The 19,616-nt window shown below is 39.9% G+C and overlaps 1 protein-coding gene across 1 annotated transcript in view; it reads right to left on the bottom strand.

Moving 5' to 3' along the window:
* The window catches only part of ALDH1L2 (aldehyde dehydrogenase 1 family member L2), a 33,850-nt gene extending 19,244 nt beyond the window's left edge, over positions 1–14,606 (bottom strand). The window contains exons 1-5 of the mRNA XM_037388938.1: positions 14,447–14,606; positions 8,474–8,615; positions 5,986–6,220; positions 2,420–2,585; positions 1,500–1,601 (exon numbers count right to left, since the gene is read on the bottom strand). Of these exons, the coding sequence (XP_037244835.1) occupies positions 1,500–1,601; positions 2,420–2,585; positions 5,986–6,220; positions 8,474–8,615; positions 14,447–14,497 (696 nt within the window). The 5' untranslated portion in view covers positions 14,498–14,606. The remainder of the gene's footprint in view (positions 1–1,499; positions 1,602–2,419; positions 2,586–5,985; positions 6,221–8,473; positions 8,616–14,446) is intronic.
* Between the last annotated feature and the right edge of the window lie 5,010 nt (positions 14,607–19,616).

Below are 19,616 nucleotides of genomic sequence, written 5' to 3'. Positions count from 1 at the left end.
TAGGTATAGGTCAACCTAATAATGTTTTCCTATATAAGAATTATAAATTCTCCCTTCTCTTTCAACTGCTAATTTATTTAATACAGAAAAGGTCTGGTCTAATAAAGGAAGATCAGTGATCTGCAGATGGCTAAGATCAAAGACTTATCAAGTGGGATGCTCTTAGCACTTCCATATTCAATGCAGTCTGTATCTTTTCACAGATTCTCCTTTTCACATTAATATAATGAAAATGTAACTTTCTACTAGGTATTCATTCACAAATAATTAATATTATGACTAAAAATTTAATAAGCATAGTATAAATATAAGGAAGTATGCGTATGTCTGGGGTATCATCTTCTGCTGAAATTCACCTATTCACCACTTGGATCCTAAGTTCTTTAAGAAATCTACAAACTTTTATTAAAATACTTTCTAATCATTTACTAAGTCTTTACAAATTGTTTCATAAATGGAGTCCCTACTACAACTTGCAACTCCTGCAAGACTTTGATGAAAAAGGAAATAATGTTTTAAGAATATCATGTATATTTCATAGGTAACACCAGTGAAAAAGTATTCCTTTATCTTTGCAATATTGTGAGTGTATGTACAAAATTAATTAAAGTATCAAAATAGCTAGCAAATAACAAAACTCAGTTATCCAGCACCCCTCTTAGTTTAAGCACAAAGAATATTTAGAAGCAAGTTATAAGTCAATGAAAACAGTTTTACAGCAAGGAGATTAAGCTAGTTCTCTCCAAGGAAGCTCCTTATATATTACATTAAAGGGATGAATAAAAATCTCCTTCCGCAACACTATTAGTTTCTAAGGTAAGTCAGGAATTAAAATAAGATAAAAAGCATCAACAAAATATTTCAGGTGGAAAGGACTACATTCACCATGGACAAGAGACTGAAATTTTTGGAACATTTTCTACTTTTTTTAAAAAAACTTTTTCTCTGGTCTAGAAAAGGAAAAAGAAGGTACTACAGGCAGCATTTACTATCACTTTATGGTGGCCTTCCCAATCACAAAGAAGATCCAACTTAACAGAGTGGGGGTGTTTAAATCATCTTTTTATCTGTTGTTTGTTTATGTGACCTATAGTTTCTTTCCCTGGTGCCAACAAGAAACATGCAAACACTTGCTTCTCCTAACATCAGATCCTTTTCTGGGAGAGAATTTAGTATGGACTGTTGGTAAAGACAGACAGTTATCTTTGTTCAACGCTGTGTTTTAAAGTATGCTAACATATTAAGAATCCACTGAAGGTGCAGCTGCCATCTAGCTGTGTGTAGCTGATCCCAAGTAGGGCGCCAAGTCTGTAAATGTATGTAACTGCTGAAAGGGAATAGGAACTTGGGGCTCCTTTACACGCCTCCTCAGTAGTCCCAGGAATAAGAGGTAGAGAAACAACTGATTTAAAATTCATGTTAACTTCATATTACTATTGTAAACCGAGTTAATAACTTTTCTAGTGATAAGCACAAAACACAGTGTTATTTAACACTACCTCTGCATTTTCCTTTTTCTGGATCCCTTCATATGTTGCCCCTTCTTTAGGCTGAGGTATACGAGGGGCCTTACCATCAGCAATTAGATGTACAGCTTCCACCTAAGTGAAAAAGCAACAGATTTAATGTTAGTTTGGTTTGCCTTTTTCCCTCAGTTATACTTGTGAATGACAGCAAAAGACTTTCTGCCACAAGGAACTGGTTTATTTTTAAAACTCAGGACTTTCAGAATCTAGGGGACCAATGCTGCACTGTTTAACACATATATGTATGTTTAAACTTCTTTGACAAAAGAAATAGCCTCAAAAATCTGATGGGAGTACCTAGTCACCGAACACACAGCAGCTGCCTAAATTCTGCAGGACCAGAATGTGGCTCAGTACAATTGCATTCAACTCCTTCCTTTTTCTTTCTGCAAAAAGTTGTTTCTCTGCATTTAAATGAATAAATAAAAAATTTCTCTAACGATCCATGCTGAGTATTTTTTTATGCATTTTCTTTTCTTAATTTTAAAACAATACAAAAAAAGGACAAGCATACAAAATCCAAAGCAAATCCACCAGGTCTCTGAACTTAAAACACCTCACCCCTAATGTTCTGTTCTCTCTGGGCCTTTAAAAAATTCCACCTTGTAAAAACATTCAAGAAATCTGTGGAAAGAGCCATATTCCAAACAAACTCAACTTCTTGCCTTCTATGGAAACAGGATATGCTCTGCACACTACCAGCAACAAATATTCTGACACCACCTCCTCAGCTGTTGTGAAGTAGCCCAGCTCCACTGAAGTCTGGGATTTGGCTGAGCACCACAACCGCTGTGTTTCCAAATGCATGCATCTTGTCTATATTTCCTTTACTTTCAAACTTCATCAGATACTTTTCCTCTTAAAATGCTGATATATAGTACAGCTAAACATACCATAGCCTTTATTCCTTCTGGGAAGAGAAACTGGTTATACAGGTCATCCACAGTATCATTTTGGCCGACATCACATTCTCGCTGCAGAAGGATTGGTCCAGTATCCAAACCATCATCAGCCCAAAAAATAGTAAATCCTGCTTTTTTATCTCCTTGGATTAAAGTCCTGGATATAAAAAAAGTCTTACAGTAAATACAAGCAGTATGAAACTAGTCAGGGATATCAACCCATCATTTAGTTTATGTAGATAGAAAAGAAAATCTTAACCATCTTTAATAGAAGTTTCATTGCTCATTTCATAGTCAGGAACCCACAGTTTTGATACTGTTGATGTGTGGCTTCCACAAAGTGATATAAGAAATACTGCAACTGAATCCAGGGTGTCTATCACAGTTCGTTGTGATAATTATTTTGAAAGTATTATAAGTGGTAAGACGCACAGAGCAAAAGGTGTGCACTAGTTAAGACATAACTTGAAAGATGGAAGCATCTAGACAGCATGTTACTTAACAATTCATGGTTGTTTGCTGTAATTAGCTAAGCCTCACAACTTACCTGTAGGATGGCAAGGGAAGTAGCTGTCACACAGCTGAAATAGCTAAACTTGGAGTTGAAAATTATGAATAAGCAACTGTTTAAGGAAAAGTTATTAAGGGAATGTGTATCCAGCCAGATTCGCAGCTGTTATGCACGAACATTGTACTGCTTACAACCAACCTGTGCTGATTTACATCAGCTCAGGATCTGCCCCTGAATCTGCAGGGAACTTCAGCCACTTATATTTTCCAGTCCGCCTCAGAATGATGGAAAATCAAACAGAAGTGTGCCTAAGAAAGCAGCCGGAAACTGAGAGCTGTATTTTTCCTCCATGCTGTTAACCATTTGTCTGCATGCAAACACCAATGCAATTTTCAGTAAGACATATCTCAGGTAAGTATTCCCCTGGCAGTCCATCTTCTAAGAGGATCATCTGAGGCCTGGCTTATAGATGTGAAAATTCATTATTAAATGTAAATACTGAAAACTACACTATTAAAAGGAGTAAAGCACACATTCGTGCAGAGCAAGGGACAAACTCCAAAAAACAGCTGGGGAAGTGAAAGCTTACAGTTAGTTAGCCCATATTGGACCTTTTACATATTTAAGCAGCATTTCTTCTGTTTTATATTACATAAAAATTCCAAAAGAGCACCCTGGTGAGAAGTGGATGTCAGCGTGGCACTGGAGAAGTAGAAGGCGAGTGGGCAAATGTCCCTGATGCTGAACAGGTGACAGGACCAGAACTGCTGTGTGACCCCTGATCTCCCTCTGCAGATGGCCGCTGATAACAAAGTGGCAGCAGCTGGAAGAGGCTGTAAAGGATGGAGTGGGGAACCCTCAGAGGCCCAAGGCTCTTGTTTGTGCCTGGTGCCTCTTTAGCCAGGCCTAACTCACAGGCTTTCTTGGTCACACTGGGGGGGTGGGGGGGTGACAACACACAGGGTCTGATCAGCACCAGGGCTGTAGCCACAACACAAGAAATAATCCATAATGAGAGCAAGGGGTGTGAGGGCAAAACATGAGAATAGCCAGCCAAGGCCAAATCCTAGCTTAGTTTCAAGGTCTTAGGACAACGGCCTTTACCTGAGACGGGCAGGAGCCAATGCTTACAGAAGGAATACACAAAACAGAGCAAGACTTAGTCATACACCGTTGGGATACATTCCTGTTTCTGGAAACCTTCACCTCAGGAATTTCCTGATAGAAAGTTTGTCTCTGCATCTTCCTGTGGAATAGATCTTGGAGGACTTGGAGAACTTTTCCTCCAAGAGACTTTCTAGAGGCTTCTAGGTGTGCAGTTCCACATTTTAATAAGGGAGTGCATTGAGTGAAAGTACCTCCTTTATTTAGTCAAATCCTACTACCTGATCTCTTTGCTGGCTGCCCCCTAAATTTTGATTAAGTATGAGCAATTGTTCCTTATTCACCTTCCTATGTCTTTCATGGCTTAATACGTTGCTAGCATATTTCCTTCCCAATGACCTCTTTTCCAATCTGAAGACTCCCAGGTTCATTTCCTGTTATGTGGAAGCTGTTCTATACCTTTGACCATCTTTCTTAGCCTTTTGTGAAGCATTTCTAGTTCCTTCATATTCTAACTGGTATGCAGACAGGATTATAAATGGTCTCTTTTTTGAGTAACAAAAATTAAAGTTTTATTACTGCTTACATATAGTCAGGATTTTTCCCCCTTCTGTGCATTATCTTATATTTTTTAACTTTGAATTTGACTTCTCCGTTTCATAATCTCATTTCACATTATCACTTTTACCCATTTGTGTAGAAAGTGTATTCTTTATTACAGATTGACATCAGAGTGACTGGTCTGAAGGTTCCTGGCTTTCTCTTTCAGCCCTGCCCCAAATCTGCAGAACCTTTGCTTGAAAGTCCCCTGGTCCTGAGAAGAGATTCTCATTAATTTATCAGTTTATCTAAAATCTCTTCTGCTCCCAGTTCAGCTCAAGAGGATTGTTCTGACATTCCATACAAACAAGAGCTCTATGGTAGCAACATCTTAAGCTCCTCCATCCTGAATACCAATACATATTTCCTACTATGGTGTTCTCTTTGATAAGTACCTTTTTAAAATCAAACATATCACCCTACGTACCTCCCACCTTTAATGCATTTGGGGAAATTATTATTCAATGTTATGCCGTTAAAAATTGGTTCTTTATTTCTTTTCTAACTGCCTTACTCTCATTTTTCACCTGATTTGTCAGTTTATGCTCCTTTTTATTTTACTCACTTGACACAGCTACCACTTTTTGAAGGATTTCCTTAGACCTCTAATAGTCTCCTTTACTTCTCCATTTAAGTACTTCAGCTGAGCACTTTTTCTATTAAGGATTAAAAATAAGAAAACAAAACAAAATAGGCTTTTGCTTTGAATCTACAACACAGTGTATTTAGATAATCACCATGCTGCCTGTAAGATTCTTTTAAAATTGTTTCTTCATATCTAGACAATTTCTTATTTAATTTAAAAACTGTGATAATGGCACTTCTGTTGTCACAAAAATGCTAGATCCCAGTCTACAGTGGTCATTATCGAAGTGAGTTCTTTCACAGTAACATTTTGAATCTAGCCTTGTGCATTGCTCAGGAGGACAGCAAGATAAGGTTTTATTCTGGTGGATCTTCTCTTACCCCTTCCCTTCTGTGAAATCTTGGGCTCTGCATCAAGCCCTGTTGTGATAGTCATCTAGTGTTTGTGGGGGACGAGCTACAAGGGCAGCGTCCTGCCTATGAAAACTCCAGGTTGTCGATTTGCCTACGTGAGTAAAATATATGGATGTACAGATCACATCACTGATCTGCCCAGAATAGCAGCTGCACTTGCATTGGAAATTATAATGAATCTTAGGTATGAAGAGCAGTTCATGAACCAAATACTCAGCTGCTTCAGAGAAGTTCCTTCTGAGCAGTTGCAGGTCAACAGAACCGTGCCAGCATTTACATGAGGAATGGGTAGAGACTAACATGCTAATGTGACATATGCGTACTTTTGATGCACAAAACTCACCAGTTAATTGCAGAAGCTCCTCGGTGGCGTGGTAGAATGGATGGATGATAAATAATCGAGCCATGTTTCGGGCAGTCGATAACATCCATGGGGATGAACTGTGTACAGAACGGAAGGACGTTCAGCTCTGCTCCAACCGATTTGTAGGCTGCAACTACTTCCTGGATAGGTTTGCCTTTAGCTCTCCATCTGGGGAACTTGAAAACAGGAGTGCCGTCCTTCTCCGCTGCCAGTGCTGAGGGGCAAGAACAATATTTTTTAAAATTCATATTTTGTATTAGAAATTCAAACAGAAATCAGAAAGATAGTGCACGACAACTCAAGCAGATCATCAAGGTTATGATTAGAGTGCCCTTTGTTCTGTTCTGTATGCTGTTTAAAAACCTTTGGATGTATTTTACTAATTCTGTCTTTGATTCCTGTCCTACACCTTATGTCTTTCTCAACTTTAAGATCACTCTTATGACTTGGCTAATAAGTACCAATGAAAGCAGTAAAGAATTATGAATGTTATTGACTATTGAACAGTGATGCTTCACTTCTTGTCCAGTCATTACGCTTGCCTGCAAGTGGTTGGGTTTAGCAAAACTTAATTTTCCAATTCAGTAATTTGTACGTGAATATGACTACATACAACTAAGACTCACTCATGTCACATTTTGCCATGCGGTGCAAATAATTACAGATGCTAGTGGCCTTCAGTAATTTCTTCAAAATTTACTGATGCCTTCTGGATATACTTTCATTTATCTGTGAGACACACCGCTTCACCCAAAATTAGGCTCAAAGGTGAGAAAAAACAACTGCACTAACTGCAGAGAGGATTTTCAGGTGTTTGATAAATTCCATTGCGCAACTTAACAACTCATCACAGAGTAGGACGGTAGAGTCAAACTTGGCATCTGTTGAGCTGTATGTGTAATAGGAAGAAAAGGGAAAACAAGAAGATGTGTAGAAAATTCACCTAAATTAATTTATATTTCTAAACACATTTTTGTACTTTCCTGTCTCTTTTTCACTTCTGAAATTGGATCTTGACTTCATCCTGAAGCACCTTTAGCCTATTAACTTAGGTCTTGAGTAAATACTTAAATATAATTCCATGGAAGTTAGTGTGTACTGCAATTGCTTTTAGAAATGAAAACTGTAGCTGTCTGAAGATACAGAAACATTAGCAAATTTAACTTGAGACTTAAGCTCTTTCAGTCATCTGGAAGTAACACGGTATCTACTAATTTATTTTTTTTTTTTAATCAGGAGAACAATAACCTAATTCTATGCTTTAGTTAAAGTAAATATACAATTGAAATCAGTGGAAGATTTACTTAGTTGCATCTGCTAGTGTAATAACCGTACAATAATAGTTTATATAATGTAACTAAGTATTATGGTATGCTTCCAGAGCTGGATAGTCAAATCATCTTTTCCTAAACTAATAGTTGCCTCCTCTAATTCTTCTGAAGCGTGATTAAATCTTTTAACGAGGTAGAGTTACAGAACGTAATAAACTTGAGAAATATATGCTAGTTTGGGAAAGCCATAGCCCAGATAAGCAAAACTTATGTTTGATTCTTCCCTCATATGAGTTGTGTAGAAACGTGTCAGGACCCAACCAAAACAAAACAAAAAAAAAAAAAAAAAAAAAAAAAAGAAAAGAAAAAAGGTTTGAGATAGCACAGGGAATGCAGTTTTAATTTCAGATTATCCATAAAGGTACATTCCATTCTGGCACTTCTACTTGCTAATCATATTAACTCACTATTTTTCTGCCACTGAAAAAAAGAAAAAGTAAAAAAAGAAGTTACAATTCAGACAATTCCAAAGCAGCTCCTTTGTCACTCTGGGTTCTGTTCTATGAGTACAATTCTGAGTACCTGCCAAGCAACAACTCTTTCTTTAGGAAGTCCAGAAAATCCTTATGCAATCTTGACAATGGAAAAAGGAGAGCAAAGCCTCCTCTAATCTTTTCAGTGGGTTTTCCATAGTTCAGGTGGAAGAGAAATAGGCTCTGCAGGTACACTGCCACATGCAAGCTTGTTGGAAAAGGCAGAAAGCCAGGGATGAACAGGCTTGGCTCTGTACCTTGAGTGTCCCAGACAGCACAGTGAGATAGGTGACAGACATTTGTGCTTGAGTACAGGCTTAGCAGCTATTTGCTTTAAGATACAGATCTTCAGGATCAGAAAGCAATCTTCAGGATGATTACCTCTGGGATGTACATTCAAATAACGTACACAGATTAATTTATTTTTCAAATATCTTAATGTATGGCCCTGTATGGTTAGAAACAACTTTTAAACACTGACTAACCAACAAGATTAAACCGGTTCTGGGACTTGCGTTTGTTAAAGCATAGCTCTTGTGCTGCATCCAGTGTAATAAAGGCAATATAGACAAGTCATTTCCATGTAGAGATCTCCCTCTCACGAAAAGGCAAGTTTGTTATGTATGCCTGTAATTTTAACATGTGGATTAATGTTACACTTACCCAAAGGATCAGCTTGTCCATTCCTGTCAGGTACTGTGAATACTCCCACAACTTTATGTCCCTCTTTTCTCAGCTGCTTATAAACTTCTTGTCCAAAAATACTTTGACCTATAAGGGCTAGCTTTAGCTTATGTTGATAAGCCTGGTAAAAAGAATTAAAACAAACCATGTTGTAGGATGCAAAGAAAATACGTTGTTGCTTACATTTTTCTCTTGTTCTTCCTTTACCAATGTTCACTTAGATTTAAAATGGAATAGACTTTCCAGCCCAATCACCCTTGAAGGAATAACAATCAATTTTTTTAGATTAATGACAGGCAATGTACAATTCAAAGAGACCACACAACATGAAAATATCATCTGGTACTGTCACTCATGTTTATATGGCTTCTCCAGAATTCTCATTTAACAGACCCACTGCTTGTTACAAGAGGCATAACAGGCTCCATGACTTTCTTCAGAGTCGGAACTAATAAGAAAAGAAATGAAAATACAGGTTTCGAAACAGATACATAAAACACTTTTTCTAGGCATAATCTAGGTGCCTGGAACATGCCCTCTAAATCCCTATAATTAAATGGTGGCATACTTGTGGCTAATATGTATAGGCTAAAGAAGACAAGCCCTCATTGTTCCTATGAAGTTAAAGGTAATGATCATCCATTTGATCCTCCTACTAGGAAATACTGCTAAATGTGAGGTTCCCTTGCTGAACTTCCACTGCCTTCTGCTTTTGCATCCCAGTACACTGGACAAATGCTTTTAAGTTTCTTCAGACTGAGCAGGTACAAATAACTGCCCAAACTTTTTATTTTTAGGATAGTTAGAATCACAATACTACTATGATATCAGGCTATCACATACTGCTATGTCATTAAAGTACTTGCACTCTGATAAAACTACTAATTCCTTCAGAGCCCCTTTAGATTTAGGGGACAGTTGTGTTCCTCTCCCACCCTACCTCCAGTCCCTTGCCTCTAATACCTCCTTTATCCCAGAACTGGTATTCCTGTAGCTGCATGAACTGGATTAAGGTACTGAAATAAGAAGGCACCGCCCTGACAAAATGTGGCTTATTCTTAACTGGATCTATCCACTGATTTAGTTCACTTCACTACCATGAGTCCTAACACAGGTCCAGCGGGGCAGCAGGAATGAGCATACAAACACTGGCCAAAGAGTGGAACTGTCCCTGTAAGGACTGCCTTTGCATTTTTCATCAGCTTCTGGAAACTGAAAACTGGAAACCTTTGAAAAACAAATGCTCCACAGAGAATAAACAGAAAATTTACCTTCTTCCAAGCTGAATCTAGTAGAAACTATTCCTAGACCCAAATCATAAAGATCCCTCCTCCAGGGAGGCCTGGATGAATGGTAGAAAATAAATCCACATACTCCCCCACCTTTATTCTTAACTTAATCTTTCCCAATTAGACTTGGACTTCCATTTTTTCTGAATGGCCCATTAGATGCCATAAGCTCAGAATGGTAAAGAGGAATCAAAGCACTGTCTGAATACCTTAACTACCAGCACTTGTTCAGTATGTTGGCTCTTGTGTAAGTTTTTCTCCTCCCTCTTTTCCCTTTCTTAAGGTACTAGGACATGAGAATACCTTGACTAAGTGGGTTATTGATTGAATACCAAATAGTCTGGACTGCCCATCAGATCACATGACAAATTCTATGACAAAAAGAAATGTCCTGAAAAACAGGTTACTCAAAACCACAATCCATTTCACAGCTGAAATATTATGGATGTATTTTGCTGTTTTCAAGTTACACTTTAGTTGTGCAGCTGACCTCAGAAAATAGCGTTATGAGTTGGCAGGTTCCATTACAGGAATATTGAAGTGTGCTTTTTATTTTTTATATAAAGCAATAGGAAATAACTATTTATTCAGAGACAATATTTTTCCCTCAGAATGAAACTGCATAGTTACACTGTCCTTGTATTACAGCATTAGTGAGCACTAGTGCAACTGTGTAGTAACAAGTAGTAAGATGCAAAGGTGGACATAACTCAGGCTTTTTGATCATTATAGTTGGCTGGTAAAAAGCATCTGTGAGACTGGTGATGATACCATTGCTAACTAATGCTGTGCGGCTGGCAGTAATGCCAAAAATATGTCCACAATTTTGTTCTCAGTAAAGACAAGACCTTGTTCTGAATTACAATGAGCACAACTTAACCTTGCAATCCTTATCTAGCAAGGACCAATGGATGCAAGTAGATCTCATTACCAATTCTTTGACTGATACCTTTGCTTTTACAGCAGAAATGTTGGTGCATTATAAAAAGTAATCATCAGATCTCCCTAATTATTTTAACTATAGCAGGCAAGATGGAGAAAGATCAACCTGGTGGATCACTGAACAGGTTTGGCATAGTATGAAATCCTCTAATTTCTATATTGTGCTAATTTACACTGGTAGCCCAACTAGTACATGGTAAAACATTATAGTCCAGATGAGAGTTACTTATTCTACTGTTGTCCTTTTGTTAACACCTCTCAGTAAGAACACAAGACTGGAATGGATCTTCCTAGCTAACAAACCTAGTGCTCTGCCACCACAAGCAATCATGTCATATGATTGCTTTTATAAACTCACTCAACCTCCTGTTTAAAGTACTTCGAAAGTACTCACTGCTGTAGTCTGTTGCTTTTCTGATACCTGGCCAATCTTCCTGTAATTTTAAGTCCAAATTTATCAGCACTTTAAGAGCAACATTTTCTCCACTTATGTTAATAACGTATCCATCCTCTATTCCTAAACTTAGCTTTTAGTTCATATTTCCCTGTGAATAAATTTGATTCTCATGTTACACAGAACTGCATACCAGTTCCAGTTCCAAATCACGAGTCGCTGTAAATCCACAGTTGTGGTAATGCTACACGTGCTTAATTTTGGTAGTTGTGGAACCAAGTCAACAAATGGTGAAAAGTAAAACAGAGAACACAGTCCCCAAACAAACAAAAAAATAAAACTGCCGAAACTGAGAAGACTGCAGACTGGCAAAGTCCCATTTCTTCATTGTACTGCACAAAAAGATTAGGCTGGCAGCAAATGGGCTCTGCTGTCTCACACTTATAGAAAGTTACTCAAATGGGGCCTGATTTCAATTGCAAGATGGATCTTGTAATTGTGATATGACCAGTGATTCTCGAGCTACTTCCCCAATCAGTGGTACACGTGTATTGCATGATTTCTATTAACATTTGGCTTAGATGTGGCAATTTGCTTGTAGTGTATTAACACATACATTGCCATCAGTAGAAAAGAGGAGCCAAACCCACAAGTCAGACATGCACAGGATCGCTACTGAGTAAAAAAAAAAGAAAAGAAAAGAAATCCCGTATGTGGAGGGGCTTGCATGATCAGACCAGGAATTCAGTCCTTAATTTTTTGTTTTGTTTGAAAAATTACAGTTGAGCAACTGCATGAGACCTTATAGCCACCCTGCCTCTTCTTTTGGAAATTCTCCTCAAGCATTTTTACCTGAGTTAAGCCTGTGAAAGTGGGAAATCCTTTTAGAAGAATTTAATGTGGATGTAACACCCAACTAAAATGGGAAGTTCTGTAAGATTACAAATTAAAAACAGTTTGGTGGTTTTTTCTTACAGAAATGGCACGTTTTGTACAGTGTGCCATCACTAGCATTCATCAAGAAGCTGTAGAATTAAAGAACACCAAAACAATCTTGTTGAATAATGTACTAGAAGGATACTGAATCATTATCACTAACACATACAAAGATTAAACTTTTTATTGTTTCTGTCAGTGATGTTAAGAGGTTATGTTAGATTTCTTTTGCAGTTGCCTGGCTGACTATAGATACCTAACATTCATTAACAGATGCATGCAAAGGTCAATGGTCATGTAGTATCAGAGTGGATTTTTTGCTGTACTTTTGTAAAATTACCCAATTCCTTTCCAGTTACAGCAAACAATGCAGTTCAGATGGCTTAGAGAGATCTGGCCCTTTTTTTATGACTAATAATAGGATAATTAGTAGTTATGACAGTGCTACCAAAAGATAAGAGTTTAGAAAGTTGGTGCTCACTCTGCCGTAATTCTGTTGTTTTCATTGTCTGAACTTTTAATCTTTAACTGTCTATTTTGCATATATTATAACACAGATTAATATTAATTCTGTTTCCCAGACTGAAGTGCTCCCAATTTGGATGAAGAAAATAAGCTAAAGGTAAGGAGCAGAAAACCTAAGAGCTGCTTGTACAAGCAGTCTTACCTTGAATGCTCAACTTGTCTGAAAGTCCACTTTTATTTCACTGCCTCAATACGAAAGCACAGACTTAATTTTAACTTCCCTATTTAAATATTCTGGCCATACCATCTGTTGATACCATACTAGAATTCATTTTACAATAGCTCATTAAAAGATATACAGTATTTTAATGTTAGTTTCCATTCTGGTTCTTTTTTTCCTCCAAAACACCTAACCAAAAATAAAGCTAATAAATAGAATTAAGCACTGAAACAGCCTTACAAATGCTGGTAACTATCTTGTGAAGTTCTAGTTCCTAAAAATGGAAACCAGGTCCAAGAGCTACATATTCTTCTCTCAGAAGAGTCTAATGTTGCAAAACCTATCCACAGGAGAATATTTATTTCATAGATAAAAATATTTTGCTACTACTGCCTCTTTCGTATCAGTGTCTAACATTCAATTGGTTATCAGTTTCTAATCAAACTTCTTGAAGGCTAGCATTTAGTAACTGCTACTCTGGTTACGAAGCTTACTATCAAAAAGGTTACAATATTTTATTTATTCTATATAAGGATTTAGTGAAGCTAGTAAATATTTTAATGTCACATCTTCTTAAAAATCAATGTAGAATTTATGCCTCCTTTGGAAAGCAATACTGCAGCTTTATTTCTACTGAGGATCCCCCTACACGTGCTACATTCCAGTGCCTCCAAATAGCAACCCCTCGTAGAGCCTCCCCTCCCTCTACACCGTCTACAGGCAATGCGTTCTCATCAGTCACTCAGTCTCACTTGTTGGCACTGCTGAGCACATTTCCAAAAAGCTTGTTTAAACCTCTCTATTCTAACACCTTAGATACATACGGAGGACTGCTGTCCTCACGCTAAACTGAGCAGTCAAACACGAAACAAAGAGCAGTCTTTGGAATGAAAAAAATCTCCTAGTCTCGCTCAGCTTGCCAGACCTACACATCTGGACAATTTGGACTGGGCAAGGCTTTCAGGGAGCTGTTACTGGCAGGAGTTCTTCGGGCTATATATTTAACAGGACATAAAGAATGGCTTGGAACAAATGTGCAGAGCTTTAAAAAACTAAACCATAAGGTGTAGAGAAATGTAGGCCACCAACTTCAGCCCTGCGCAACCCACCATCCCAGAGGTAGGAACTGGTGCTGAGAGGGTCACAAACTGCACACTCGTCCTAGGCCACAGCGGGGGGCTTCCCTCGGGCACTGGGAACGGGGGCACATCCCTTCCTCACTGAGAAAAGAACCTTCAGCTCCTCACGGAGCACATCCAGCGTGAGGGAGGAAGCGAACAGCCACGCTCACATTGTTCCCCACACGCGACTGATCACTGGGGATTGTCACGGCACCGCTGGTGCGTGTTCCCCGCAGCTCCGAGGCACATCCCTGCGAGATGCAGCGCCCAGATGATGGCTGCGATCCCGCCCGCAGACCCGCCGGGCAAGATGCTGCTCCTGCGCCCAGAGCCAGCCCCCTCCCCAGCCCTCCCGACCTTCCCGCGCCCGTACGCGCGTTACCGAAACCCCGGCAGAGACAATGCGCACCACATCCCGCAAAAATGCCCCCTCCCGCCACTTCCCCCTCCTTGCTCGGCCCCTGGCTGACCGATGAGGCACGCCGAGCAGCCCCTGCCGTTCGCTCCCGGGCAGGGCACGGCACGGCACGGCACAGCACGGCACGGGGGGGCCACGTCCCCCGCTACCCGCCCCACGCTGCTTACCGCGGCCGTCGTGCAGATGGCCCGCAGCAGCCGGGGGGCTGTCCCCAGCATCTTGCGCGGGCCCCCGACTCCCTCGGCCGCCCGGCGAAAGCCGCGGCCGCGGCGGACCGCCTCGTCTGATGCAACCCGCGACGATGCCGCTGGCGCCCTGCCAGCGCGTGCAGCCGCGGCGGCGCGCCCCCGCCCATCCCGTGGGCACCGGCGCGGCGGAGGGGGGAGCCCCGCACCTGCCGACGCCGCCGCGCCCTCCGCCCCCTCGGCGGCCGCACGGCGGGACCGGCCCCGGCGCCGGCGCGGCGGCGGGGGTCGCAGGGGCCGGGCAGCTGCGGGAAGGGGGCGGGGAGCCAGGCAAGCGCCTCTGCCCTGCGCTGCCCCCGGCGGGCGCAGCCCCCGGGGCCGGCTGTAGCGTCCTCCCCCGCGGCTGCCCGCGGGGCCCGAAGGCCGGGACTAGCAGGGTGGGGTGAGGGGCTCCTGGCCCACGAGGACGCGAGTCATGGCCACCCGGGCGGCGTTTTGTGGCCCCAGGCGCGTGCGGTGCCCCCAGCGCTCGCGTGCCGCGGGGGGGCCACCACGGCCGCTGTCCTTCCCGGCCCGGGGCCGGCACAGCCCGGCACCGACAGCTTCGCCCCCTCTGCCCGGGCTGTCGGCGAGGCGTTCATGTGAATCTGCTGTGGCAGCCAAAAGATCGACACTAATTTTTAGTTTATTGCATGGCAAAAATGCCAGTAAGGAGGTTAAAAAACAGTAATGACGTTCTGGAAATCCATATCGCCAACATCGCCAGGTATCTTTAAAGCAGCTCACTCAAAACTAAAAGTCTTCTAGCATTTGAGGTCATCTATTAACGGAAATGTTACAACTTCAATATGCTTCTAAAGTCCCAACAAAATCTTCTTGTCAGAAGTATCAAGATCTTGAAAATACACATTCAAAGTGCTAAAAAAAATGAGAAGGCAAACAAAAATGATCCCAAAAGGGATACAAATAGAAAAACCAAAAGTAGATTGCATGGCAGTAGTACAAGCATCATAGAAAATTGGGTCAGGTTTAAACGCTTAAAGAAGAAGGGTGGGTAAAAGACTGAAATGCACTCTGGTTCTGTCAGGAAAACAAGGGAGGAAAACATGGAAAAGTTGATATGGTCAAGTTGTGGACTACATCGGAGAGGTCAGAGGCAACACTTAAACCAAATTTATGCACAGATCTTGCTACAAGAGAAAATACAGTAGACAACTTGTTGCCTAGTACTTGCAAGCATCCATTTCTCACTGACTTTTTTGATGCTTTCTTATAAAAGAACTGCAATAGTAAGCCCCAGGGTTTAATTCCAAGGCCCCTACCCTCTTTCTCAGGGTGCTTCAAATGCTCAGTGCTACCCGAGAGAAAAGCACTGCTGCAGAAGTGCTGCCCACCCCATGTCCAGGGCACTGGGGGAGTTGAGGTGCTGCAAGAGGTAAATTGTACCGTTCCCAAAGTCAGTCAGGCTGGCACAACACAATCCTGCATGGAGTGAAGTTACATAAGGGCTTATCTTATGATTCTCGTAACATAATTCATTCCCCAGTTTACTTCTGTGAAGCAAAACTACCCTGCCCTTTACTCAAGGCTCTTGGCAGTCCCATAAGTGTAGACGGCATCCAGTGGAATCAACAGAAATTATAGCAAAAACTTTTTAATTAAAATAAACCACTGGACTTCCTTTTGCAAGGAAAATTCACCAAAGAAAATCAGCTGTCAGTTCCTATAATTTCCTCTCTATGGGATGAAAAACCTGGGGGAGTATTTGGCCCACTTCAGTGGAGATTCTTCTCATGATGCTGTCATTTGGAATATGTGGTGATTTATCAGATTATGGGATAGGGAAGCAGTTGGTTTCTTTCTCCGAGACATTAAAAACTAAACTAATAGAATTCCTCAAAAAGCCCCATTAACAAGGTGGGGACAATATGTTTATACAGGTGGTTCCTTCTTTAGTATCTGTGGTACTATGGCTTCAAAAAGAACAGCATATAGTAATTCCAGATTTTCAATAAGAAAGCTAAAAGATATTGGCTTGTGGCTTATTTTTAAAATAGTATATATTCTGTTGCTACTGGTTACTTCTATGGGTATGTGGCCTCAGATCTTCTAATTATCGCACAAAAGATCTACCAAATTTCATTGTTAAAATGTTTCTTTAAAATAAACCTTCTTTAAATTGTACAATAAAAACATCAAACCTCATAATTTGCTGGACTAAAATGTATCACTTTGCTACAGGCACTGTCAGTCTGAAATGCCTGTTGTTAATCTTCTTTTTGAATTTAAGAAAGGTTAATAATTACAGTTGGATAGATTATGTTGCAGCAATACAGGAACTATACACACACATGCACAAGACAGACATGCAACTGACCAAAACCACTATGTGCTCAAATAAAAACTACTGACATCTAGTCCTTACTGTTTCACTACTTCAGGCGGTAGGAGGAATCAGTGGATGTGTAGTCTTCCTATGACTTGATAGATGTTGGACACATTCCATACAACAGTGTGCAAACAACTTCTACTACAAAAGCTGGCATCAAAATGGTCCTATACTGCAAGGTTTGGAACTGGATTCATTCATTGCTGAAGTTCATGAAACTCCAAATCCTGGTTCATGATCCAAAATTCTTCCAACTAGAACACCACATACTTGGCATTTAACCACTGTCACACAGGCTTACAGCAAAAGAACTGGTTTTCCTAGGTAAGCAATTTGTAATGATTTGTGGGCTCTATTCGTAATACACACACAACATAGTATAATAATGCACATGTAAAGCACCAAAGTTTTAAATGGCTGGCATACCTTCATCTCCAAATCTATTAAGACAATAATATATCTCCGTTTACTTCACAGACTACTAAAATGCTGGGTGACAAAAGGGAAAAATCACAAGAGAAGGTGTCATCAGCAGAATCACGGTATAAAGAGGGGCTGAGGGAGTAATACATGGGCTTTACTTTAGACTTCATAGCAATGAGAGGGGCAGGGAGACGAACAAGGAAAAGTGTGTGCTAAATCACATGCAAGGATGGTATCTGTGTACCTTCAGCTTCTTCCTTATCATCAGAGTGATGATTCATACGTATGGGTTTTAACGACCACTTAACAAATTGGCTATTTAGAATTTCAAGGATCAGTGTAAACATTTACAGTGAATTCAAATTGTACATTTTTTGTGATACAGAAAATTATTAGGTTGACCTGTCTGTCTGAGAGTAAGCAGTAGGTGACATAATCAACTCCAGCATCAGTGTTAAAATACCATAATGGTTATAACACATTCCTCGGGGCTATATGTTGTTTGGAAAAAGTGACATAAAGTATTCCCCACTGATTTCTGTATACTGATCAGAAAAGTACCTTTCAAATTATCAAAGTTTCTTGTTAATCTGGGAAGAAAACCCAGCTCCAGCAGTATCAGTGTAAATTTATCTAGTTGGTTTGGAGCACATTTTATACATTAAATTCTCTCTTTTCATTTTTTCTTCCAGTTCTGGTCATTGTTTCCTAAAGCCAATGTTTAGCTTTGAAAAAACTCTGCAATTATCCATAGTAAGCTTCCCAGCATGGCCTTTCCCCTTTCTGTTCCCTAATTTTCCAGAGATGTATGTCAGCAAGTTGCAAAAACAGATAGGGGGATATGTATACAAAAACTATTCAGGAGGTAAACATGCTTGTTCAATAGCATGCTCACAAAGCAAAATGTGTTTGTATGTGCAGACATGTACAGAACAAATGCAAGACCTAATCCAGCTGAACGTTATAAATCCTGGTGGATTCCTGTGAAGCAGAAGTTACTCAGTGCCTTTGAAGATATCAAGACTTGGAAAGAACATAAGGGAAGGCTGTGTCCCACAAGGCTCCGAGTACGTGCAGATACTGAAGTGCTTGGGAAACTGCTTGGACTCTTCTAGGATTTGCTTTCTTTTGAAAATCATGCCCTGGGATTCAGTAATCAACTAAATTAGCACTGCATAGGCTTTTTGTCACTGGAAATCAGCCTTGATGGGGCTTTTCATGATGAATAAAGATTTGGTCGTAGTTCAGACTCAAATTCTTCAGGAGTACTTTAGAGTTCACCCAGTTTTTAAGATAGAGTAATTAGAAAAAATAAAGTAAAGCTTTGTACTGGTTATTTCCTAACAATGTTAATCATATGACAAGTTTCAACTAAAATTTTATACAACAGAAACTTTTCATGTTTTCTACTTGTTGAAACAAGATTTCATAGGAAAGTTGTTTCTTGCTTTATCTCTGCAACAATTATATTTAAAACTTGTTTGGTTGATTGTTTGTGGTTTTTTTTCCCACTGGGTCTTAACTTCCTTTCAGGCCAGACACCCACATCAAAGTAAAGCTTTCATAACCTACTGATACAGATTTTCTGCCATATAGGCAACTATTTAAGACCTTATGCTTGGCAATTCATTTTTCTTAGTAACTGAAAGGAGGCATATATTTGATGAGGAAAGGGAATATTTTTACCAGTTTAACCAGTAGAAAGAACTATGTGCAAGATGCCTTACTCATATGCATAAATGGAAGTCTCTCAGATTCCATACAATAGAATAGAAACTACTTCTGCAAAAGTTAACATTATCTTTGTGGAACAGAGTTGAGAAGAGAAAATCCCAGATTGTAACTCCTTTCTGGGAATCTTAACCACAAAACCTAGAACTTTATTTTATTTAAAATATTCAGAGTGCTGAGCATTAAGTGTTCCACAGACAAGGAATGTATAGTATAGTTGGTTTCCTGCAGATCCAGCAAACCAATTTCTTTCTCCTATAAGTAACTACAATTCTATCAGTTTTGGTGGAACTTTGCCTGTATACATGAGAAGCAGTTTTTGCTCTGGATGATTTTCACCATTTTTTATTTTTTTTTAAATAAAATGGTTCCTGTTTGAATGCTATGTTAAACTTTTCCATCAGCTTTCAAACATCATAAAACTACTGTTTAAAAATACCAGGTAACTGTATTGTCCCGTGTTGAATGATATTTCCAACTGGGATAACTTTAAAGGAAAAGATTTTTAATACCTCATAGGATCAAGCTCCTGTTGATTTATGAATCCATAGATACCTAGCCACTTCACTCTACAAATAAAATGGTCATACTACTATATTAACTCTACTA

The sequence above is a fragment of the Falco rusticolus genome, chromosome 5, assembly GCF_015220075.1.
Source record: "Falco rusticolus isolate bFalRus1 chromosome 5, bFalRus1.pri, whole genome shotgun sequence".
NCBI lineage: Eukaryota > Metazoa > Chordata > Aves > Falconiformes > Falconidae > Falco > Falco rusticolus.
This window is presented reverse-complemented; position numbering and strand designations above follow the sequence as displayed.